Raw genomic sequence first — 25,988 nt, 5'->3', positions numbered from 1 at the left:
TCGTCGCATGCCGTTACAACAAAATTTTGCTGCTCACGTTATTGTAATGAGTTGGTTATAAGTGTGAAACTCAAATTCCTCTATTCGATTGTATTAGCTTGAAAGTTGGAGATAAGCGATACTGACAACCCCTCATTTCCTCTAGTCTATCAGTTAGCGTTGATGGTTTTATTGTAGCTTTGAGCGAATTTCTGAGAGAAACAAATCCCGAAATGTATAAATCCCCCTCCCCAGTGGGTCAACGGTAATTCCAGCGACTTATAATGAAAAAAACAACAACCCAAAAATGGTTTTCGACACCCATGGTGTGAACAGATTATTAGTCCATTGAGTGGCTTTATGTTTCACAACAAACAAACTGAACTAGATAAAGCTAGTTTGTTAATAAAAAACTTTTATTCAGTGTTCCTTCGCACCAAGTAAGTAATAAGCAAATGTTCGAGTGATAGATATACTTAACTTTATTAAATAAAAAATTAACATATCAATATTATATACTTGATTAGATGAACATCATTTATATTTCAATTGTTGGTAAATGAATTTTGAAACGAACCCTTCCTTTAAATTGCTTTTACTAATAAAGGAAGGCATTTCAAATCATTCAGGCTCGCTCTCTCTCTCTCTCTCATTAACAGTCTTATAAATATGCGTAAGGTCTTCTCGCGTTTTAGCATGTAAACATTAGTAATTCCGAATGTACGAAAAATAAAATTAAAGACCATTCGAGAATTACATCACTGACCACCAGGTCAAGATAAATCACAAATTTTTTAAATCTTTTTTTAGAAGAAAAATAAATTAAGATGACTTCAGGTAAACTTGTCTTGCTTACGTATTTTTCAAACAAGTGTAAGAAACTGGGTTATAAAGTTATTGTTTAGTAATATATAGAAAGAATATATACAGGGCGGCCCTTAAGTCCTTACCCATCCATATACCTTAGGTATCCAGTGTATCTGTGTGCTGTCCCTCATTCTTGCTGCGCTCATGTACCCACGTACTTGTCACAATATGCTCTTCAAGTGTAAATGGGCTTACATCGGCCATATTTCTCTGAAAAAAAACAAAAAACATCATGCGTAATTGAATATAACGTAATAACATATGGATGAGTAGGAAATTACGGGCCACCCTGTATATATATACTGTACGGAAGTACGGTGCATGCTAGGTTTTGCCCTGTTCGCACGGTCCAGTGTGCATCTGTGAATTACGTGGTTATTGTTTAAATTAAACGGGGCTGTGGAGGGAGAAAGAGACCCCGTGGCTTCCTTTTCTGGTTACAACACTGAGTCATGGAGTATTTTAGGCTACAATCACGCTGTGGAATAGAATATGCACATCAATGCTGTTGACAGACGATTTAAAGTTAAGTTAACCTCAGTTATTACTGAAGAGTTAAAACACTTACTTTAAGACGTTTAATAAGAATTTATATTTCATTAAACGCCTTAAAACAGAAATGACTTAAGTTATGTGATGCTTTAACGAGAATACAGTTCGCTGTGTAATAAATAGTTAGTACTTTATACTTTCAAAAAATAAAAAAGTGTAAAATAGCACACATTTTCGACAAATGAATAGTTTATTAGATCGTTAAAATTCTGCTACGTCTGCAATATATGTGTGTGTGTGTATATATATATATATATATAGGTATTTACATATGTATTGGTGTATTCTTACGACTTATCTTTACAAAATTATATTTTCTTTGTCTGTAAGATTTTATTTCTGTATAAAATAATAGCGATAATCGAGTATAATAACATGTTTCAAGGTGAATATCTGTTTTTCTTTGTTTTTCAGTTTGATGTATTTATGAGCAGAAACTGCACTAACAGTATACCACTGATGATGTGGCTGCTGTAGTTATTTGTGATTAATGTTACCGATTGCATAATATAATTAGCATGGTGTCACACGGAAATACCGTGTATTCGTCAATACGCAAAAGTGACCAATGTGCATTTGTTTGAAAAAACGACGCGATTCGTGAATGATACTTTTTATCTCTTATTTTATATATATAATTAGGCAAGTCACTGTTATTATTTAATTTGATGGAGACCCTGTGGATAACTTGTACAATAAGTGTGGTAACAAGAAGCAAGTAACATAATAATTCAGAACACTTCATGTGTGTGTGGTAATCAGGAGGTCTGAGTGGTTAGCAAGTGTCTCGTTCATAGTAACTTGGGAATTAATCTTATAATTGACTTTGGAGTCTCTTTGGGATGTGCGAGATGTTTGATCACTGCAGCTCATTGAAATAAGTTATTTAAAACAACATATTGTTTTAACGTTAGTAAATTATTCAGATTCTACAAGATTGTTTAACGAACATGAATTAAACAACAAATATGATTCATCTTCGTAAAATCCATGATAGACGGATTTCTATGAACTGAGCATTTCGAATAAGTTTTTGTCGCATTTTACTTTTTCTAAGGGAAAACAGATATCTGTACAATGTATTATCTTAGTTTCAGGGTTGGTATGTGTTGTTCAAGTGCTTGTTTCTGTATTAGATGAGCTGGAACAATGTTGAAAAGAAAACTTTTATTACTCTAATAACACCTCTCGAATCTAAATGTTAACAGAGTCCAGTAGGACTCGTTTTCTGCTTCTAAAAACATTTTATATAAAATAAAAATAACGTCAAATAATTCAGGGTTTTGATTTGTAGAATGTATAGGTAACATAAACATTTGATGTTTAATATAAAGTTTTTTTCAACTTTTATGTATAATAAACTCGTTTTGTAATATTCATCAAATATAATACCTCGATTGACACATTTTTCGTTTGTTTTAAAGGTTATTTTAGTAAAAAATTGGTCAATTTCAGCTTTTTAATTTATTGGCTCCTCTTAAAATTTCTGCTTCCTCCCAACTTGGTTACGTCACTGTGTTTGGGTGGCAAGTGAACAAAACATTCAGTCAAATAGAATATGAAGCTCATTGTTATGTGAATTATTAATGTTGAATTCGTACCCCAGTGGCACAGCGGTATGTCTGCGGACTCACACCCCTAGAAACCAGGTTTCGATACCCGTGGTGGGCAGAGCACAGATAGCCCATCGTGTAGCAGTGTGCTTAATTTCAAACAAACAAACAAGATGTTGAATTGTAATTAAGTTATTTCATGTGGACTGTGAATCATTAAATCTGACCAATGAGGAGTTTCTCTCTCAGATAGGATCCGCATGTTGTTTTTTTCAATACCCATAGTTGTAGGATAGAAATAAATAAGACATTATGTGTCAGTCTTATGTTTTATGAACTTTGAGCTATGATGAAAAGGCTTTCAAAATTCATCAGCTGCATCTCTTGAAAATCTGGGCTCACGGTCACGCGAGGTCGACTGGCTGCAAGCGCGTGGATCTGCCAGTGGCTGTCCATCGTATCCCACCTCAAAACCGGAACTGTTAATCTTCTTTGCAGAGGGCGCGCCAGTCATTGACGTTAGCTGTTAGACCACTTCTGGAATAAAGTTTCAAAGCTGGTGAGATAACATTACCATCTAAGGATTGTTTTATCCCACTTGTTTTCTCTTTTATTGTGAGTTTCGATGTATGTATTTCTCAAAGCGCTGTTGGAGATTATCATTAAGGAATAAAATGATGACCTTGAGAGTAATAGACAATTTAACTGAAGCAAATTGTGCACTGAACACTTATTGCTTTTTTTATTTTTGAGTATCAGCTATTCCTAGAGTGAGAATATATTAACTAAACTTGCACGGTTTGTTTGAATTTCAACGGTCGTACATCAAAACAGTAATGGCAGTTAAGTGCGATATTCTTCATGTGCTCGTTATGATGCCTTATTTATCAATGCATTAGATGTATTTGGCAGAAAAAAATACGTATTTAAAATGAAATTATATCGTTAGGCGACTAGATGGCTTATTTTTTACGTAAAAATTTAGAATAGTCTCGAGGAACGAATTTGTCTGAGTTTTACTGCTTTATTTAGTGTTTTTGTTAATGTATGGACAACGTTAAAAGACATCGAAGCTTGATAGAAAGTTTAAATTCCAGCAGGAATTAGCCAATCAGATTTGATTGAAGGTTAGTTAAAGGTCAAGAAATATAGACTTCAAAGCCATTTGTAGTAACAGGAAGTTAAAGTGGTTGTAAAAAATATGCAGTATATCCAGAACCAAAACGTTTTGGCAAAATCCAGTGTAATTCTAATTGAAATTTTAGAAGATGCAGAATATGCTCATAATTATCTTGGTGTAAAACAAAGAATGTTCACGTTAATTCAGACTAAGTGCCTTTGTATTATAGATTACGACGACCGTTTGATTGGCTAGCTAATTGACTGCATTGTAGACGAAAAAATACAACTAGTATAAGTTTAATGACTAAAACGTTTTTGCGCGTTAATATACAAGTGATATAGAATAAATTAACAAATATTGATATGACCTGGTATACAATATGTGATGAAGCATAAGATTCATTATCACATACCCCACAGATGAATATTTGAACATACAAGTCTAATGAAGTCTGCTTGTCTCTAATCATGTTGTCAATACTCTGATTCTCATGAACTCACATTTGTTTAAAATCAACCAAATTCATTCTTAAAGCTGTTTTTCTATTATACCATTTAATAATTTTATTTCATTGCAATTTTTGTTTTATGTATGGTGACTGTTCACACGAAGGCCTGTTTATTAGGTTATGATACACTCACTGCTCCAGACTATTCTAATTGGCTAGATTTTCGGATATCAATAGTATTCTTGACATTTTGACTAGGTTTCCAGTATTTAACGACCCCTCTTCTTAGTGGCACAGCGGCATGTCTTCAGACTTACAACGCTAGAAACTGGGTTTCGATACCCATGGTAAGCAAAGCACATACACCTCGTTGAGTAGCTTTGTGCTAGCTAAACTCTGAATAAACGTAACGAATTCAGCATTTTACAAAAGTGTAAAATTGTTTGTTGTAGCTTCGAAAAATAATTAAATTGGGTTAAGTAAACTGAATAGAATTAAACAAAAAAGTAATTAGGAAAAGAGAGGCAGAACGATATTAGCGCCTGTTTAATTACAACTTTTGAAATTTTGATTTTTGCGCAAAGCTGCACAATAGCTATCTATGATGTGAACACCGAGATTAAGTGTTAAAACTTATCCTTACGTCACCGGAGGGGTACTTACAACGGTAATTAATACTTCGATTTGCATATCACATCCTCGTCAATTCAGATTGAACTAATTTAATAATAACAAACTTCGATAAACTATAATAAACTGTTGAATTTATTTGTGAAAATACCATAAGTCGTTTTGTAATAATTGAAAATAATGATGAATATTAAGTAGATTAGATTATTATTAAGTTTTATTCAAAAGTTTAAAAAATGTTTTGTTGAAATTTACGTGATTTTGTAAGATTTTTTTTTTCGTTTGCTTAAGCCTCTGAGAGTCAAGTTGTTCCACAGCCTATTTATACTAAGTTCTGGGCAGGAATAACAGAATAATCTGATTTATCACATATTCCAGATTGATCACACTTTGTGGCTTTTTGAAGTCGTTATGTTGTAATCCTCTATTTAGAACACGATTACTTTATCAGAAAACTGCTTATAAACATCTTCACACATGTAATGCACACGTACTGGAAACTACTACGTAAATACTCACACAGGGTGGACATGTATAAATATCAGTCTTATCATGAAAACAAGTTTTCTAATTTAAACTGGTACTGCTGCTACCAAAAGTCACAAGATCTTTGCTTTTTAATTCCGATAACATTAAGTGAACAGACATTTTCCATCTCCCTGGTAATTTTGTCGTTAATTTTAAAATACTTTATTTTGTTTGAGTCGGCTCGGCACAACTTGACCTGGCAAATTGTCACAAATTTTACGCTTAACTAACCACAACAGCGATCGTTGAGCTATGTAATAAAATAGCATTACGACTATCGGCTCTTCACGTCATTCCAGAAATTACGGCCAACGACTCTAGGAAGCTTTTAGAAGCTCAAAATACTGTTTTTGTTTTGTTCTTCAAAATTTATTTAATAATAGCCCAATTTTTTTAATATCGACCAAATTAAAACATAAAACGTGAGACAATATAGAAGTTATTTTGTTACTCTATTCCTACAATATTGTGAGAAATAACCATTAAAACAGTTTATCCTATGGCAAACATGATGTTACGTTTAAAAAAAAATAGTGTTTTCATGAACACTCATATTTCAATTTGGACCCTGCATGGCCAGATGGTTAGGGGCGTTTGACTCACAATCTGAGGTGCTCGAGCTCGAATCCCACTCACATCAAACATTCTCGCCCTTTCAGTCGTGGGGGCGTTATAATGCCCATTATTTGTTGGTAAAAGAATAACACAAGAGCTAACGGTGAATGTGGGTGACTAGCTGTCTTCCCTCTAGTCTTACATTGATAAATTAGGATCAACTAACGAAGATAGCCTTCCGCGTACAAAATATGATTTTGTATACATATATTTTTCTTTTGAATCCCTTATTTATAGCATAAACTTGAACTTTGTTTGTTAAACTGAAAATAGCATAAAGAATCCGCGTTCCAACTGTACCAGTAAAGATTGTATGGATAATACCTCAGTTATTTCTTGATAACGAGAAACCCACTTGAAATAAAAATGTATCTCAGAACGGCTGATATGAGTATTAAAACTTTTACTGATAAGGAGAGAACAACGTTTCGACCTTTCTAGGTCATCTTCAGGTTAAGAAAACCTAAGAAGAACTTCTTAACCTGAAGATGAACTAGGAAGGTCGAAACGTTGTTCTCTCCTTATCAATAAAAGTGTTAATACCCATACCAGCCGTTCTAAGATACAATACCTCAATAAGCCACATGTGAGAATTTAATCACAGATAACTTCTTAATTAATTGTTGACCTATGTTTTTAACTTAACATGGATAAACTGACCCGTGTTACTTCTGTTGTGAGAAAACTAATCTTTCAGCCGTAGGCGTATCTTTCTTGGGGATGTTGTTGATAAATACATCCCGCACTTTTGAAGAATAGAATATCCTTTTATTTTGTATAAAATATCTTCTTGCATACCCTAAATAAAGAAACTGTCCCTCCCCATTCCCTCACTTTTGAAAACCAAGTTACGTCACTGCCTATCTTGCGAGTTGTTGTTTTTTTCTAACTTGTATGTACACAAATATTTACAGCCCACAGGCTAGATGGAATAGAAGAGCGCATAGTGGTATCATTAAAAACTGCTATGTAAAGTCATCCTGTTAGGCTAAGCAGTACATAGCCGTAACAAGGTCGCATGCCTTTACCTGGTACACTGATCACCGTTGGCTAACGTAAGTGCTAATTTCCTTGTCAATAACATGTTCAGCTGAAATGCACACGTCACGTCATGATTTCTTCTGGGAAAAGCCTGAGGTCAAAATGAAACAAAATTTGCATTACGTGAAATAAATATGTTGGAAAGAAAACGTCGGTAGCACCTACAGCAAATCAAACAACCGGGCTCAGCAGTACAGAACGCATGCACCTGAATTCTAGCGTAACTGTATGTAACTTAGTAACGACTTTTGAAGAATATAATATTCTTTTATTCTGTATAAAACACCTTCTTGCATACCTTAAATAAAGGTTTTGTTTAATTTTCCTAGTTTCAAATACTTGAAACACCTATCATATCTCTACCCCACCGAAAAGCATCCACCCCTTTCTCTTTGACATAAAGGAAGAAAAATAGACATCTGTTAAGTAGAAGAACCTAGTAGTACCAGGAGGGTAAACATAGGGGAGAGAGGAGTCGAATAACCATTCCTTTATTTTAAGAATTTTAAAAGGTCTATTGCACACTATTTACTTGAATAAATACTAAACTTTCATCTATGCCATTTAAGATCTTTGTGTAGAAGAGGTTCACTCTCTATAATGCCAGCTACGTCCCTGTGGCATTAATGTTATCATGCGTAGATGATGTTTATCATGTGTGGTATTTAAGTTTCTAATTCGTATTGTATATGAAGGATTGTACATTTGCATTTTTCTGTCCCCTATACACACACTTTTACATATACCCGGGGAATAGCATTTTTTGTTTGTTTGTTTAAATGCAGCTTTGGTTATATATGATGACGAAATGGTCTAATTTCAACCCTTGAAATTTACAAACACGAAGCACAATAAACAAGAAAAGGACTTACAAGAAGAGATTACTCGAATCATTTGTTTTGTTTGTTTTTGAAATTCGCGCAAAGCTACACGAGGGCTATCTGCGCTATCCGTCCTTACTTTAGCAGTGTAAGGCTAGAGGAAAGGCAACTAGTCATCACTAACCACCGCCAACTCTTGGGCTACTATTTTGCCAACGAGTAGTGGGATTGATTGTAACATTATAACACCCCCACGGCTGAAAAGGTGAGCATGTTTGGTGTGACGGGGATTCGAACCAGCGATCTTCAGATTATGAGTCGAGTGCCTTATCCATCTGGCCATGCCAGGCCTTACTTGAATCGACATAATGTCGTTTAATAATGAAAAATGCATTAATCTATCAAGTTGCTGGCGCACAGTGAAAAGTTAACTTGAAAAACAAAAGTGAGGCGTGACTCAATGATTTGCATATCAGGTAGTGGATTAAAAGTCTGAGGTTCGCACTTTTGGTTGAGGTGCGATATTAAAGTGACACTCACTCCCACTATCCGGTGAAGAGTTGCCCTGAGAGTAGAGGGTATTGATGACAGGTTGTTACCCCTCTAATCAGTTAAATCTGTGTTCCATAAGGTGTCATTTAGGTTGAAGATAACAACTATCAGTATGAAAAAAGAACAGCATAGTTAAGAAACACGTGCTTCCTATCACATTACGAAACTCGTTTGGTATGATTTTACTACTGTCCTATGTATGGAATAATCAATATTAGATATGGAATAGGTAAAATGTAAGTATGTAAGATGAGCCATTACTTCTTCCAGCTATAATAGCCTTGCATGGCCGGGTGGCTAGGGTCAGGGCGCTTGATTTGCAATCTGAGGATCGCGAGTTTGAATCGCTGTTCTACCAAATATCCTCGCCCTTTCAGCCGTGGAGGCGTTATAATATGATGGTCAAACCCATTATCATTGGTCAAAAGTTTGTTAGTTTTTGAATATCGCACAAAGCTACACGAGGGCGATCTGCCCTAGCCGACCCTGATTTAGTAGTGCAAGACTAGAGAGAAGGCAGCTAGTCATAACCAACTACCACCAATTTGTGAGCTGCTCTTTTACCAACGAATAGTGGAATTGACTGTAGTAAAATCTATATCTCCATATAATCACTCATGAAAAAAAAAACAAAATAGAAAACACGGTAGTAGCTACAAATGTTGTGTTATACAAGGTCTGGTTTCCCAGTTCTCTCAACCCTTTCCTACGCGGTTTTCATGAGTTCTGTCGATGGAGTTGAACAAGAAAAACTCAACGCAGTATACTTGTTACTGTAGGTGGCTAAGTGTGGTACGAGTTTGAAATGAATAATTCTACTAATTTGTTCAAAAGGGTTCACAATTCGGCCAGCCCCCTAAACTTTGCGGCTGAACATTATTGAGAGGTGAGCTCTTTTGGTAGTATACTGTAATTTTTTTTTTAACGGTAACAGATCGATTCCCTTATCGGAAGACATTTGTTCCTATCCTAATACCAAGAAGAGGGATACTTTTCTATAACCCACCCAATCCCCTGTATTCGATCTAATCGATTAGCAGATTCGGTATTAAGATAGAAAATAGAAGAATCATGAGAGTATTACTACAAAATGCGTATATGATGTGTATATTTGTGTATTATTTTATGTTTGACATTTGAGTTTAAAACTCAAAGCTACATATAATTTAGCTACGAATGTAGAGCGTAAGAGTCTCATTAAGTTGTCCCAAGAATCCAAGAATATTGTTAGAAAATAATGTAACATAACATTATGGGACTTACTAGTTCATTTTGGCCATTTCATCCTTTAAATTAATCTAAAACTATCAATAAATAAATTTAAAACAGAAAATCAACTAGCCATTATCTTTCATTTACTTATCACAACATCCAAAACCAACCCATTCCAAAGGCCAACCACACTATTAGAAAAATAGAACTGTCTTTGCTGAGGATGACTACTGCCCTACCAAAATTTATACTTTTGTCCTCTAGTCCTAATATTCTCACTATTAAATATGAAAAAGAAAATATGATGAATCAATGGTATCAATTCCATTTACAACATTATAAATCTCAATCAGAATTCTCTTAATTCTTGTTTCTTCAAGATAAAACATTTTGAGAGATTTAAATTTTTGCTCATATGACAACAACTCCATCCCAGGGACCATTCTAACAATTCAATGTCTTTCTTAAGATAAAAAAACCAAAGACTGAATACAACATTTTAAATATGATCTAATCAATGACATGTATAACAAAATTATAACCTATAGACTTGTACTCAATATGTCTGTACATAGAACCTAAAATCCTATTTGCCCTACCATTAGCAACAGCACATTGTTGGAATGGCTTAAGAGACTGATTGACTATTACACCAAGGTAACTTTCTTTTGTGACATTGCTAAGGTTATTCCCATTCAAACTACTTATAATTCAAGCCTTTTACATGGTCTCTTGTCAAATATTTTCTGAAGATCCAGATACATCAAATCTACACTCTTACCACCATCTAAAAAATGCAAAAACATTTTTAACAAATGTCAAAATATTTGTAAGGCAAGAATTTTCCCTTAGTGAAATCATGTTGACTATCTAATAAAATTCTAAGCTTTGTCAAATAATTTTACAAAGCATCTTTTATCAAACTTTTCACAATTTTTCCACAACTGGCATAAAACTAATGGGTCTATAATTACTGGAAGGATTTTACTGCCTCCCTTAAAAAGAGGAGTTACTTTATCTTACTTTCCATTTGTTGGAACCTTTTCACTATTAAGGACTGACAAAAAAAAACAGTAGCAAGTGGCTCACATGCTTAATCTTTAATGTCCTTCAAAACCTTGGGAAAATATTATCTGGCTTTACTATTCTTTACTTCACAGTTTTTTTGTTTTTTTTTTGAGAAGCTCAGCAGATGCAGTCATCTTGTTTCCACCTATCAACTATACAACATGTGAAATATTGTTTAAATCCTCATTAGTAAAATCCAAAGGAAAGGCAAATTTTAATAACCCAGTTATTTCATAAATATCCGATACTAACCTTTATCATCCGTACATCCATTCTAACATGTTGTTTCCTTTTAATGTATTTAAAGAAATCTTAAGTCTTTATTTTTACATTTTCAGCCAATCCTTTCTGATATATCCTTTTTGATGTACAAATTTCCTGTTTCACTAAATTCCTTGATATTCAATAATCTTCTAAATCTATTAAATTTGTGATGCTTTTCTTTAATTTTATCTCCTATACCCTTTGTGAACCAATCTGTTTTTCATTTTTTCTTACAGCTACCTTTTCTTTCTATAACAAATATATCTGTTTTGAATTTTGAAGAATTTTTTTCTTAAACATTTTCCACATTTGATCAGTGTCTCTAAATAACTCTGATGCCTAATTCACAATAGATAATTTTTGTTGCATCCCTTCACAATTTGTTTTGAAGTTTGCAATCAAAATATCATTATTACTAATTTTCATATGCAGCAAAACATCAAACCTAATACAGCAATTACCACTTGTATCTAACTGTTCTCCAACGTCCGCCTTCTTGATCACTTCTATATTTGAAGTTAACAATAAATCTAAAATATCATTACTTATAGTAGGTTTCTTCACTAACTGGTGAAGAAATCCATCTTGAACAGTTTCCAGAAAACTTTCTTTCTCATGGTTTGACTCTAGCATTTCCAAATCTGTATGCTTGAAACTAAAAGTCACCATCAATTATGATTTCATTAACAACTGAAATATTTATCTTATTGCAAACTTTCACACTAATTTCATCATTATCACTTAGTCATCTGTAATTAATATCTACTAAAAGCCTTTTCCCTTTATATCCACTAATAAAACTCTAAATGGACTCAATATCCTTGCTGTTTTCTTTGATATTCTCAACTTCAACAGGATGTAACTCACATTTTACCTATAAAGCCTTCCTTAATACTCTATCCCTATTACATAGCCTGTAATTCTGTATTACAGCTATTCCCATTGTATCAAAATCTTCCATTCTTACCAGTGCTTTAAAACCATCTGTTTTATTTTTTATATAGTAACAGTTAAGCATATCTTTATATCTACTTACATACTAATTTTCTCTGCCTCTTATTATTTTTGCATTTAGTTAATAGTCATAGCAAACAATCCAGTCTCTCTCTTATTTCAGTGTAAACCATCCGTTCCAAAAGCTCTCTCCTTCCATTGAACTTATCCTAGAAATTCAACTAGTCAATCTACTCATCCTTTCGTAATAATCTAGTCCTAGCGTTTAGCCTCAGTGACCTACTTAAAACTTCATCCCCACATTTAATTCACGGCTGTATTCCTGTTGAAATTAAGTAATGCCATTTTTTTAAAATCCCTTTATCAACCCCTAAAATTTATTAATTAGTTACTCTGACACACCTTTCTCCACATCATTAGTCCCTATATGCACAAGAAAAACTACATCAATACTCGTACACTTTATTGTATTTTTCCGCCTCTAATTCATTTCTTCCTATTTACACCACAGACTGTTCTGTCCATATGCCTTGTCAAGGAATCACCAGTAACTATAACCTTTTTATCCTCCACATCCTTATCTTACCCTTTTGTTTTCCTTCCCTCCAAGAACTGCTCGTCTATATTTTTCCAATTGACAAAGGCATTCTTATTCTATATGTTATTTCAAATGGATTAGCAAGAGCAAATACTCTTTTAGTCATGAGTAAGTTCAATTAACATCAAGATCTCGTGAATAAAACTCGTAAGTTCGCTTGAGCTACGAGATAAATTTTGTGGTATTGTTGTTTCCGATATTTGACTGGAAGAGTGTTGGTGACAACTCCTTCAGACAGGTTATATGTTATGTTGTTAACCTGATCTACCGTAATTTCCACAGTACAGGAAGAGTGTAGAAGTGGTCACTATGTCCTTGACTATTGTTATGTTAATTATCTACTTGTAGAAACAACTTTGTGCCTAATTTTATTGTAAAGGGATATTTTAAGTGGCCATGAAAAATTTCCCCGCTAGTACAGCGGTAAGCCTACGGATTTATAACGCTAAAATCAGCGGTTCGATTCCTCTCGGTGGGCTCAACAAATAATTTCTTTATACGTTTCTCGCACATAACTAAACGTTTCACTTTTAAGAATGATAAATTTTGGCAACTAAAGTTTTTTCAAAATATATAGAATATTCAATTTGTTTCTCGTTTTAGTAAACAAATCATGAAAATGCAAATAACCGCCTTGTATTTTCACACCTACTCTGTAAACAGCTGTTTTGTTGATTAAATATTTTTAAGTCACTTGCCAATTTCCAAATAAAAATGGAGATTGACCCACTGTAGCATTTTGAAAATTGTGTTTATATCTGAAAATCAAAACTTAAGTTCGTTATATACTATAATTTAACAATGAAGTGAAATTAAACGTATAGAATGTTTCATATAAATTAATTATGAATATATTAGATTTACAGAATAATTAATAATGTACAATTGCAAATGAGGTCAGTTCCTTTGCATATTGATAATACATGCACAAGTAATTAAGGGTGTAAAATAATGTAGAATGTCAGAATATATTACATATTCTGTAATTAAGGGTGTAAAATAAAATTTATAGTCAGTTTCTTTTAAATATATTACGTACCATGAGTAAGATTGTACAAAGAATAATAAAGAATTATAACGAACAATGAAGGATGAACTTATTGGAGGATATCTTAGGTTCCAGAATATTTCAAGATGCCTTTTTCATAGAATTGAATATTTTAAGCAATCTATTTTTTCCAGAAACATTCTAAATTAAGTAAGCAAAATCACGAGACAGTCGTTTAAGTAAGTAACTCTTATAACCAATAAAAGAGATTTTTTTTCAATCATTTCCAGTTTTTGACAGTAACTATTTACAAATGTGTCGTGTTCGTCTTGGGAATTTACAAATCAATTGAGTATCGCTTATATATATGCAAAAACGGCTCGTTTGGGTTGAGAAAATATTTTACATAGAAGAGCGAACAACGTTTCGACCTTCTTCGGTCATCGTCAGGTTCACAAAGAAAGAGGTAACTGACCGGAAGCTGACCACATCTTTGGAAGGGGTTGTGTAACTGAGTGTCGGAATGTAGAGGGCGGTGTTAGATGTTTGAATATATTATATATTATATATATATAGTTGAGTATCGCTTATAATTATTGGTGATTAGCAGGTATTCTTAATTTCAGATACGTTACTAATTATGGTGCTGCCAAAGCGTGAGAAGGTCGAGTTGATTCTGATGTTAATCCAATAATCAGTGATGTCAAGAAAACTCACTTGTAGAGAAAAATATATATGTAAAAAATGGCTCGTTTGGGTTGAGAAAATTTGTTACATAGAGGAGTGGACAACGTTTCGACCTTCTTCGGTCATCGTCAGGTTCACAAATGATGTTAATCCAAATTTATTTCGATTTACAAGGACAGCAAGTGGAACATATTCTATAAAATTTGAAGTGTTTTCACATTTTTCGGGCATCCTACATGTAAATGAGTGCTCAGATCTTTTCACATAGCGGTTGGCTCAAGGAAGATATGTGGTACTATGAAACTGAAAGATTGTTGTTGAAACCCTATTGTCTAAACAGTATCGTAGATATATAACACGCTGCTTCAATGTTTTGAGTAAAACATGTACAGTTGAAGTGCTTCCTCTTGTTCCTTGTGGCCTGGGTTTTAATTCCAAGTTTCCATTTGTGATAAATACTTGCATTTCTGTACAGTACGTTATGGTGTTGATACCGTACTAGTAATGAAACGATGATACACGTATGTGGCAAACCATCGGAGCTATAACGTATTGGTTCAGCACATTGCCGAATAAGCCACTGATAACAGTTTTCAATCACATGATGTCGTTGTAATACGTTGGACCCAAGCATTAAGGCTCTGTAGTTGGGTATCCAATAGGATTATAACGTACTGATTTAAATCATTCGAAATAGCAATTAAGATTTGCTAGACCTCATATTATTAAGCATATTAAAGTATAATATTGTTAAAACTATGAAGCCGAGTGTAAATTATGACAGTATTATTGACTATATTGAGCGTGTTGAGGCAATACGCAATGTCCTTGTTTGTTACTGATTTACAGGGGCATAACATGTTGATCTAATGCTTTGACTCAATAACATACAGACCCCTATACGGTGGAAAGCATTGCCATAGCGTGCTGTTGATCCAACCAAACATCGATAATGAGTTGAGTTAATATGTTAGGCCCTATTGGCTACCATCTTTAGAGATTATTGTATTGACACAACATAGATAAGTGCTGGTCAATCAGTGCCTTGAACCAGTACGTTATGGCTTAGAAGGCTTGCCGTACACATAGAACATAAAGCAGACTTGGTGGTGAGAGTATGTGTAATGATAATATTTAACCAAAATAACAGAATACAGTGAATAAAAAGTCACACCTGTTAAGTAGTACAATTTTATTATGCAATAAAATTGTCATAGTTAAAGAATCACATGACGTAAGTCATAATGACACGTACTATGTTTTATTTACATCTCTGTCCTGTGTAATGAACAATCTTCAGCTGAACATGCCTCTCACAATGTTGACAGTACCTTGACTCACATCTTGGAGAATACAAAACTAACAACGCTTTTGTTAACTGCATTGAAACTCACACAGGACTAGTTTTTGTTCTTTGTTTAGTTTCATTAATCATACAGGTGAATGCACAATGCCGTGCGTTTTTTTATAACATCGTGTTTCACAATGAAGAAAACCTGAGAAAAATGCTGCCTTAGCTTGCACGTTAAGAAGTTCTGGTTTATGCATGTGTAAAATAGTTTAGGTGCTTTTTCTCTAAAGACATTTGGATCTATGCTTCAAATGTTTGAAGTTTCAAAGACAAAATTGAAATTTCGCTGTGTTTAATATGACTGTGTGATTCAAAAGATAAACACATCTCGTTTTATATTGCAAGGTGAGGATATTTCTTTGTTTTATTCAATTTTGATGCGATTCTCCTAAAAATAAGATGAATAAATTGTAATGTGTATAATTAACTACTTAAAACTTTCCTATGATTTATAATGTTTCACTCGCTTCAGAATTTCTTCAAGTCTTATTTCTAAACATTGTGTTTTTTTCTAGGTTCAAGTAGATTTCCATACTTACGATGCAAGTTGGAAAAAGTGACAGTTGTTCTACTATTCAGTTAGGCCCGGCATGGCCAGGTGGGTTAAGGCGTGCGACTTTCAGCCGTGGGGGCGTTATAATGTTACGATCAATCCCACTATTCGTTGGTAAATGAGTAGCCCAAGCGTTAGCGATGGGTGGTGATGACTAGCTGCCTTCCCTCTAGTCTTACACTGCAAAATTAGGGACGGCTAGCGCAGATAGCCCTCGAGTAGCTTTGCGCGAAATTCAAAAACAAACTAAAACCAACTATTTAGTTATAACTTAATCGATCAAACATGTCACATCGCTACTTATAAAACAAAAAAGTAGTTTGTCTGAAGTTGTCAGCTATAGTTGTATAAAAGAAGTTGACGGTACTGAAAGAGTCAAAATCAAAAATGCATACAGTATCAGTTTGTGTTACTACCGTTAGTGTCATGTTACACTTTTTCTTAGTTAATGTTGTAATTATATCTTTCCCCGTACGAAGTGAAGCATTGTATTTGCCATGTTTCTTTCTTTTTTCCACGATTACACTTATTTATGTCATGAAACTTGGTGAACACATACACCCAATTACTTTTTCATGTTTTTTCCATTTAAGTCAATGTTTGGATTTTGGAGGGAAAAGGTCAGACATTACACAAAAGAGAAATCTGCAGTTCCCTTATGTTTCTATCAACTCATATTATACTTGACATAAAAATACCTTGAGACCTCAGAAATTAAAGCAAACTGTGATTTATGTTTTTCTTTTGATATGGCAGGGTTCAACTACACAACCGAAAACAACTTATTAAAATGAAGTTTTTCTTTATTTCTTTATTAATAAATTAATCCAGAGAAAACCTTGAATACTTTACGATAGTTCATTCAGACTGAAATAGATAGATTTATAATTTGGTCCTTTCTTGCGATTTTACATGAGTAGTGATCAAACAAAAAATCACAGAATTATGGTTTTGACATGTCATTACTCTAAATTTTGATCAATCCTGATGCGGTATAGCACAAAAAGTACCCTGAGACAACCTCCAACAGATTAAAGGAGACAAAGTTTGGAAATAATGTCCTTTGTTTCATTACAGAGGTTTATCTTTCTATTTCTTTACACGTCAACTTGGCGCGAATATGCCATATGACAATTCGCACAAACTGAAGCAGAATGTTTGGGACCTATGTCGTTATTATTGTTGTTATTTTGAATTAAGCACAAAGCTACATAATGGACTATCTGTGTTTTGCCCACTACGGGTATCGAAACCTGGTTTTTAGCGTTGTAAGTCCGCAGACATACCGCTGAGCCACTGGGGGGGGGCTATGTCTTTCGTTTCATTTCATGAGACACCTTACAAAAACTCCCATAAGTTGAAACAGACTGTTATCAGATTTTGTCATTCATTCTTCATTTCTACAGTGGTGAAAAGTAAAACAAGAAATAGTAAATTCAGGACTTTAGGCCTGCTACTGCTTTATATTTCAATCAATCTATATGATATGTGGCCCGGCGTTGCGAGTTAGTTACGACGCTTGACTAGCAATCTTATAGCTGTTCTTTCAGCCGTGTAAAAGAGTAGTCCAAGAGTTGGCGTTGGGTGGTGATAACTAGCTGTCTTCTCTTTGGTCTTTCACTGTATTATTATAATATTATCGAATGTGATTGATATAATGTGACATATTGTATTTATTTGCTAATGTTAGCCTTCCTAGATCATTTTATATTTCATAAAACAGAACGTACTGATATCTTAAACATCATTTAAATGATCAAACCTTTTCAAATTTTAACTTTTCTCTCAATTTCGTAAGCGTTATTCTATTTTATGAATAAAATACCTTTTATTTCAGTATTGAAGTTAGAAAGACTGAATACTAAGACAGCGGCCAAGTAGAAAAGCTAGGATAGGCTAATGGATCTAATAGCTTATTTCCTTTTAAAGTATTGGTTAACAAGAGACTGGGAATATAGTTACACGGATAACAGAACTGCTGATAATTTCTATACCTTATGTTTGTCGTCATTTCCTAATTGATGAACACTGTTGTAACTTCATGACTCGAAATAAGAACCTTGTTACTTCCATCACGGGACTTGGTTTAATTTGTATGTCACTCATTATTACTGTTGATTTACATTTTGAAAGGTCGTTTGTTTGTTTTGGTTTTGAATTTCGCGCAAAGCTACTCGAAGGCTATCTGCACTAGCCGTCCCTAATTTAGCAGTGTAAGACTAGAGGGAAGGCAGCTAGTTATCACCACCCACCGCCAACTCTTGAACTACTCTTTTACCAACGAATAGTGGGATTGACCATCACATTATAACGTCCCCACGGCTGAAAAGGCGAGCATGTTTGGTGTGACGGGGATGCGAACCCGCGACCCTCAGATTACGAGTCGCACGCCTTAACCCACCTGGCCATGTCGGGCCTTGAAAGGTCGTAGTGTGGTTGATTGTTTTAGAGGTCGGTATGACTAGGTTGAAACTACTACTATTCTTTCAATCGTTTGTAATGATTTGGTTATTGGCGTAAAATAAATGTTCAGTACTTGTATTGCTAAATAGTCTGATATGATTTGAAGATAAATTACATGTATGGTAACGTTTAAAATGGTCTGATGGGTGAATATAAAAACCTAAAACAACTTTAACAACCACAATATTTTGTGAATTGATAGAAATGTTCTATTTTTGTTTAAATATACATATATTTTTATTTGTTATTCTGTTTTTTAAAGAATGTATGATACGAGAAGTTTTGTTTCATAGTTTATATTGTTGCTTTAATATTTCCGCACCCATGGTAGACAGAAACGAATTTAAAACAATTTTTGTGTGGAATGGTATTCAGTTCATTAGTTCTGGTATTTTGTACGGAATTATAGACGTAGAAACTAAATCAGATTTGGTGACGTCAGCGTATAATGATACACAAGGATATATTTAGAATAACGCTCAGGGAATAGCGCATAAATGACATAAGTATATGAAATGTGAACAATACATAGGGGAGAACGTAAAATGATACACGACTGTGTTACTAGGGTATAGCGTAATGATACATGAGAAAATAATCAGAATAACACAGATGTAATAAAACTAACTTGTGCAAAGGTACATTTTTTTCTTGTTTTTAGACACAGCTGATAAAAATTTATTTATGGTTAAGTTTAGTGTTGGGCCATCTTATCAATTTGATAATATTTATTGTTTGTCTTATCTTTTGCTTTGCAGGTATGGATACGAATATCACTTTGTGGCAGTTTCTGCTGGAGTTGTTGCTGAGCAACAAGTATAATCACATCATAACGTGGACCAATAACGACGGTGAATTTAAACTGGTGAATGCAGAAGAAGTAGCTCGCATGTGGGGCCTGCGGAAGAACAAATTGAATATGAATTACGACAAGCTAAGCCGCGCCTTGAGATACTATTATGACAAAAATATAATTAAAAAAGTATTAGGGCAGAAATTTGTTTATCGCTTTGTGTCGTTCCCCGAAATAGTGAAGAGTGAAAATAAAATCCCTTTCCGTGTAAAGATGGAGAACATTACAAAAACAAGTGGAATTATTTTCCAGGGGGCGCCACTGATTCCATTTACGTTGTCTACTTCTGAAACTAAAATGATCTCTTCTTATCAACAGGCAGTTCCGTTAGATTTAAGAGAAAACAATGAAAAGAAAAACGTAGATTCTGAAGTTAAGAGAACCTCATCTGTTCTTCAAGTGTCTAGCGTTACGCCTATGAATCGAAATTCTCCACTTCTACATATGGCAGTACCAAAGGAAAATGGGGTGAAGATGTCGAGAGAAAACGAAGAATATTCAAAGAAAGATCACAGTAAGAATGTTATTGAAAGCAACATTTCGTTTGAGCCAGCATCAAAACGAATGAAAATTGAAACTGTTACAGAGTCCAGCTCGTCTTCCGTGTCTTCACCGATATCCGGTGCTCCAGCTACGTATTCATTTACAGTGGTTTCCCCTACTGTGAAAACTTCTAAATCAAAACCGAAACCACCACCCATAGTGACAGTCCCATCAAGCAATGCGAAACTGTCTTTAAGTAGTTTTGCTTCTCTTCAAACTCCTATAGTCACGTTCGCCAGTCCCTATTTACCACAAGGAAAGAACTCCTTGATACCTTTACCAATATGGAGCCCTCTAAGTCCATTCCCCCTAACAAGTCCCCATTACTCCCCACGAACAACTACTCACTTCCAATTTCCCCCGAACGTTGCTACAGTTAGACTTGGTCCGTATTCACCGCTGACCCCGTATTTCACTAATCCCTTTTCTCCTTTAAATGAGAAAACAAATACAATTCCTGTTGAGCAGTAACTCAATCGTATTTAAGGACAGTGACAATTGGTATGTCCATTATAATGGGCTTTAGTCTTCATTATTTCATCATTTCTTATCGTGACTAATTCATTCCCATTCTGTTGTGTGTGATGTGTACATAAGATATATCAAAAGCCAGACGTATATATATCATAGTTCTTATTGACAGAATAATATTTTTATTAAAAAAAGGAAACATACTGTTCTTCCAAATTAACAATTGGATTGTTTAATTGCAATAAGGAAAACAGATGTAAATAGATATGCATATGTAATATGTGAGTATATACGTATGTAAAATGTTAGGATGTCCTCCACTGATGTGTATTTGATACTGTTTTGAAAGTTTTGGTTGATATATTGTTTACTCATGTATACAGCAGAAAAAGAACTTATGAAAACCGATAATTTTTTATAATTACATGATATTATTGTATATTCAAAAAGCAATGTAAACGTTACGAATCAACATCTTTTGTGTGAGATTTAGAGAGATAAGTTGTTCGTTTTCTGAAAAGAAATAGGTGTCTCATAAAAACTCATGTTTTCTTGCGAAACATCACGTTTCCTTTCTTATCTTACTAATCGTTTGAAAGTTTCTTTTGGGAGATACCAGGTTAAAAATGTTTATTCATACAAAGGGCGATGATACCTTGTACACCAAAGCGTATACATTTGCCAAATAGCTGAAACATATCTCACTATACTAAAACATATCTCACTATACTAAAACATATCTCACTATACTAAAACATATCCCACTATACTAAAACATACCCCACTATACTAAAACATATCCCACTATACTCGACATTTTAATTTACAAAATTTTAACGAAATTAATTAGATTTGCTCAACCTTTTCTTTTCTTTTTCAAGCTGCATAATATCAAGTGGATCGGCCTTTACCAGTTTTTGCCCACCCCACTTCTGATTTTACTGTGTTTTATTTTATAGGGTGAACAAGAAAAATTTTAGCTTAAATAAGAAAGCACATCTGTACTCAAGGGTATTTATTAAATAATAATTATTGTAAAACGTGAACTAATATTACTTTCGAGTGTGTGTGTGTGTGTGTTTGTTTTTCTTATAGTAAAGCCACATCGTGCTATCTGCTGTGTCGACCAAGGGGAATCAAATTCATGATTTATCGTTGTAAATCCATACACCACTATTCTAGCGTAGGACATGACTTTTGAAGTCACCTAATGGCTCAGCGGAAAATTTACGGACTAACAACGCTTAAATTCGGGGTTCGATTCCCCGCTTGTAGTTTAGCAACTACTGGCGAATTTGACATAATGACTAAAGATCGAAAGTTAAATCATATACATTACGAAAACTAATGTCTGTATGTATATGTATGTGCGTGCGTCCTCGCACGTGTTCTGTAATTATGGCAAGAGAGCAAAGTTCGGTTTTTATCTTTCCATTTATTGTTTGCTTGTAGTTAAGTACAAAACTTACACAATGAGCTGGCTATCACCACGAATTTAGAAGGCTGAGTTTTAACATTATAAGTCTGCAGACATATCACTGATATACTGGGGGTGGGGAGATGTTCCTTTAATTTATGCCGTAAATACTAGTGTAATCACTATATAAATATGGAGTTTCTTGTAGTTAGATGTATTTCTGGTGCACTAAGACCGTACTCGAATATCAAGTGATATTTCTTGATACATTAGTAAATATTTTTTATATTGTCTCAGCAACAGAGCTCAGAACAAATTATGATGTCATCAGCTATTTTTCAGCTATGACAAAAGCTGAAAAGGCGATACTGATAAACCAGTTTTAATTTCTAAAGTGTTATCCATATGACTGAGCATAAACTCAGTTACTAACACCAGTGTTAAACTTTGATTTATTGTGGAAATTTTCATTTGTTTGAGAAAAATGTATAATTCGCAACTACAAAATTAAAATTAAAGAACTTTTTTTTCAAGGAATAAAGAGTGAGTAAATCTCAAATAAAAACATTTTGTCTCGACGTTTATCTTTAAACTGCTTCCTTTCGTAGTTTCGTTTTGTTGTAGAAAGAAGTGAAATGACTCCATGTAAAGATGTCTCTGACAGGTTAGCAAATCAGTATGATCTTTCAGCACAAGATAACCACCCTTGCGATTTTTTTCGAACAAACGACAAGTACAGATGTAATAATGCCTCTGATTGGTTAATAAACTGATATGATCTTTCTGCACAAGATAACCATCCTTGCGATATTAAAAGTTATTTACAAGCTACACAGAATACGTACGTTTTAATTGGCGCAATCGATGTAAATACAATTATTTTTTTATCTTTCAAATTTCGTAGCAAATCATTTACTACACGTGGAATTGTTTAAATTTAAAATATCGCGATCCATGTCTAAATCGTTTTGTTTTGGGCTTGCTAGTTGTCGAAGTAATCAAATTTAACAAAACTTACTTCTGATAAGAAGTTTAAGTTTTCTCATAAACTGCCACAAACCCCAAAGTGTGTTACTAGGAGTCATTATCGTGTTGTACTATGTAGCCGTATTTACGGCCGTAGATACGTTATAAAGAAAATGTTCACGTTTCTTAATTGTGTTACACAAGAGTTCAAAATTAAGGACAATTCATGCAGCTATTTCTTGAATAGTTTTGCGCAAATATCCAGAAAATTAGACAATTTATTGTTAGAATGGTGTTTTTAAAGGTATATTGACAAAATGATGTTTTAATACTTTTAAAATAATCCATATCATAGGATTTGTTTCGTTTGTCTTTAAGCGCAAAGATACATAACTGGTTATCTATGTTGCGTTTATCAATGGTATGAAACAAATAGTTTTACAGTTATTAGGGGCTACGCTTTACAAACCATGTATTATTAGTTATGTAACTGAAATATAATTAACTGATCCAGTGAAGATAAATGGCACACAGACACAAATATATATATATATATGTACTGACAAATGTGTGTTCAGAAAGAGAGCTGGCAAGAAAATTAGGCAATATGATCTCAGAACATAAAGTGTTAATACCCATACCAGCTGTTCTGATATAAATTTTTATTTCAGTGGGTTTCTCGTCATCAAGAATTAGACATTATGTCTATTCAGGTAAATTTAGTATTTTTTTTATTGCAGTTTGACCTTGTACATTATAAATTATATATTTGTGATGATTTAGGAGGTTTTTGAAAGAGGTAATAATTAATTTTGTTTGATGACTTAGGAAGGTTTTAAAAGAGCTAATAATGAGCTTTATTGAAACTATTCTAAAAATGTTTCTCATTTTGTCAACAATTCCATTTAATAAACCAGTCAATTACTTTTTATCTACTTTTAATCATAAGTATAATATCAAAATTTTGAAAAATAATATTTTAAGTGTTTAATGAAATACAGTATTATCGTATAAGAACAATGGAACCAAATTAAAGGAATGTAACGATTGTTTCTTGTCAAATTCGAGTTTTATCTCACAACAGTTTGTAAACTAGAAAAATGTAATAACAAATTTGTTGAATTGAATATTAATAGTCATAAAACTAAATCAAGTAGTATTAAATAACAATTTTAGAAAATATAATAATTCAGAATTTATGTTAGTCCTAGTTCAGTTTATTGCGTAAAAACATGAGTATGGAATTTGATTCTTGAGATAAAAGGAAGCTTCCTAAACATCTGTACACAGTACAAGTCATTTTTGTTTTTGAATCTGTAATATCGTGAAATGGTAGTATCTTAAGTGAAGTTATATCGTGATAATAGTTGTTACGTGACCTAAAGTATATCTTCATATGGTTGTTTGGAGTTAAACGATGTCCTAGGACGGAAGCAAACCCTGTTGGACTGAAAGGTTTCAGGTAGTGTTATAAACACATACATATGTACTTTTTGTGTGTGTATGTGTGTATATATGTATATTTCATTTGATGTGAAATGCTTGAAACTACTTTTATCACAGGTGAGGTCGATTACATTTAATGCAGAAATGTAACCACGATATTTCCCGCTCAGTGTTTTCCATTTTAAACAAAACTGAACTGAATAATTTGTAGAAGTTAGAGTTTATGAAAACGTGCTATTACATACCGCGATTCCTGCTCACAAGAGGTGCCTTTTTAACTCAGGAAAAATAAGGGGAGTTAGAGAAATCAAACTCAAACCTAGTAGTAGTTCTGAGATGTTTAATATGTAACTTTTTAAAGTTACTTTTTAGAACGGTTATCCTTAAAATGTAGTGTTTTGTTTGTGACGTTATTACAAACACGTACTACTTGTCATCCAGTTGCTTACGAAGAATTCGTTGTTTTGTGACGTCAGATGAATAACATGTATGATAAAATTATTTTTATGTTCAGTAATGGTTATGATGAAAATATTAAGATCACATCCCTTTAAAAAGGAATTGCATACTGAACGATACGTATAGGTATCTAGTCGAATTGACAATTTAATTTCTTGTACATGACTCGTATTGTTAGAATATGGACAATATACACGTCTGAAGTGTATGTATTTTGCTTTATATATCAGTCTTACATAAACTTTGCATATTTATGTATTCATTATTCTTTACGATTTGTGCGTGTGATATGTATTATCTTTTATATAATAACAAGAAAAACAATAACAGACTACTTTTAGTTATTCTTGAACGATTTATATGGTTTCAACTTCTTTCAGGGCTTTGATGTTTTGATATATAGAAAAAAAACGTTGTTCCTGTAGAAGTTCTTGTTAATTATGGAAACATTTCTGTTAACTGTTACTATTAAAATAAACTACTTTAAGTTGTCCCTTATTTACCACGCCTGTTCCATTGGTTGTATTCAAAAATCATTTTACCTTCACCAGCGAATATCAAAGTATTTTAGTTGATCTAACACAGTCAAAGCAAGTAAATATTTCTTTAATTTTATTAGTAGTGATATTTCTACCTAAGATTTATTTTTATTTAACTTAGCGAATAAGTACAAAGCACATTACTAGTTTTGTTTATACCATAAATTAATCTATTTATTTATTCACCTTTCATATCTGGATTTGTGTTTAATTTCATAAAAATAGCAATTTTGTAAATTTCTATTACTCCAATGACACACTTAATGAAGTGGAATCAAAAGATGTATTGACAATCTCTCCCGTGCTAATTCATCGACAATATCAAAATAGTTCAAGTGTAACATTTAAAATAAAATCATAAAATCTTGCTGAAACAAATTGTTAAATAATGAAGATAATACTGTATATATTCAAAATTATTATTATGCATTTGCTGGCATTTTTATA

General features: G+C 33.4%; 1 protein-coding gene across 21 annotated transcripts in view; it reads left to right on the top strand.

Annotated features, from left to right (window-relative positions):
• The window catches only part of LOC143258447 (uncharacterized), a 55,313-nt gene extending 29,813 nt beyond the window's left edge, over positions 1-25,500 (top strand). For 13 of the 21 annotated variants that reach the window (XM_076517416.1, XM_076517410.1, XM_076517415.1 and 10 more), the window contains one exon: positions 19,606-25,500. In XM_076517416.1, the coding sequence (XP_076373531.1) occupies positions 19,606-20,714 (1,109 nt within the window). In that variant the 3' untranslated portion in view covers positions 20,715-25,500. The other 8 variants (XM_076517423.1, XM_076517424.1, XM_076517426.1 and 5 more) reach the window with 5 other exon arrangements.
• Positions 25,501-25,988: the final 488 nt, after the last annotated feature.

This window comes from Tachypleus tridentatus, chromosome 8 (assembly GCF_004210375.1).
Source record: "Tachypleus tridentatus isolate NWPU-2018 chromosome 8, ASM421037v1, whole genome shotgun sequence".
In the NCBI taxonomy this organism is placed as follows: Eukaryota; Metazoa; Arthropoda; class Merostomata; order Xiphosura; family Limulidae; genus Tachypleus; species Tachypleus tridentatus.
This window is presented reverse-complemented; position numbering and strand designations above follow the sequence as displayed.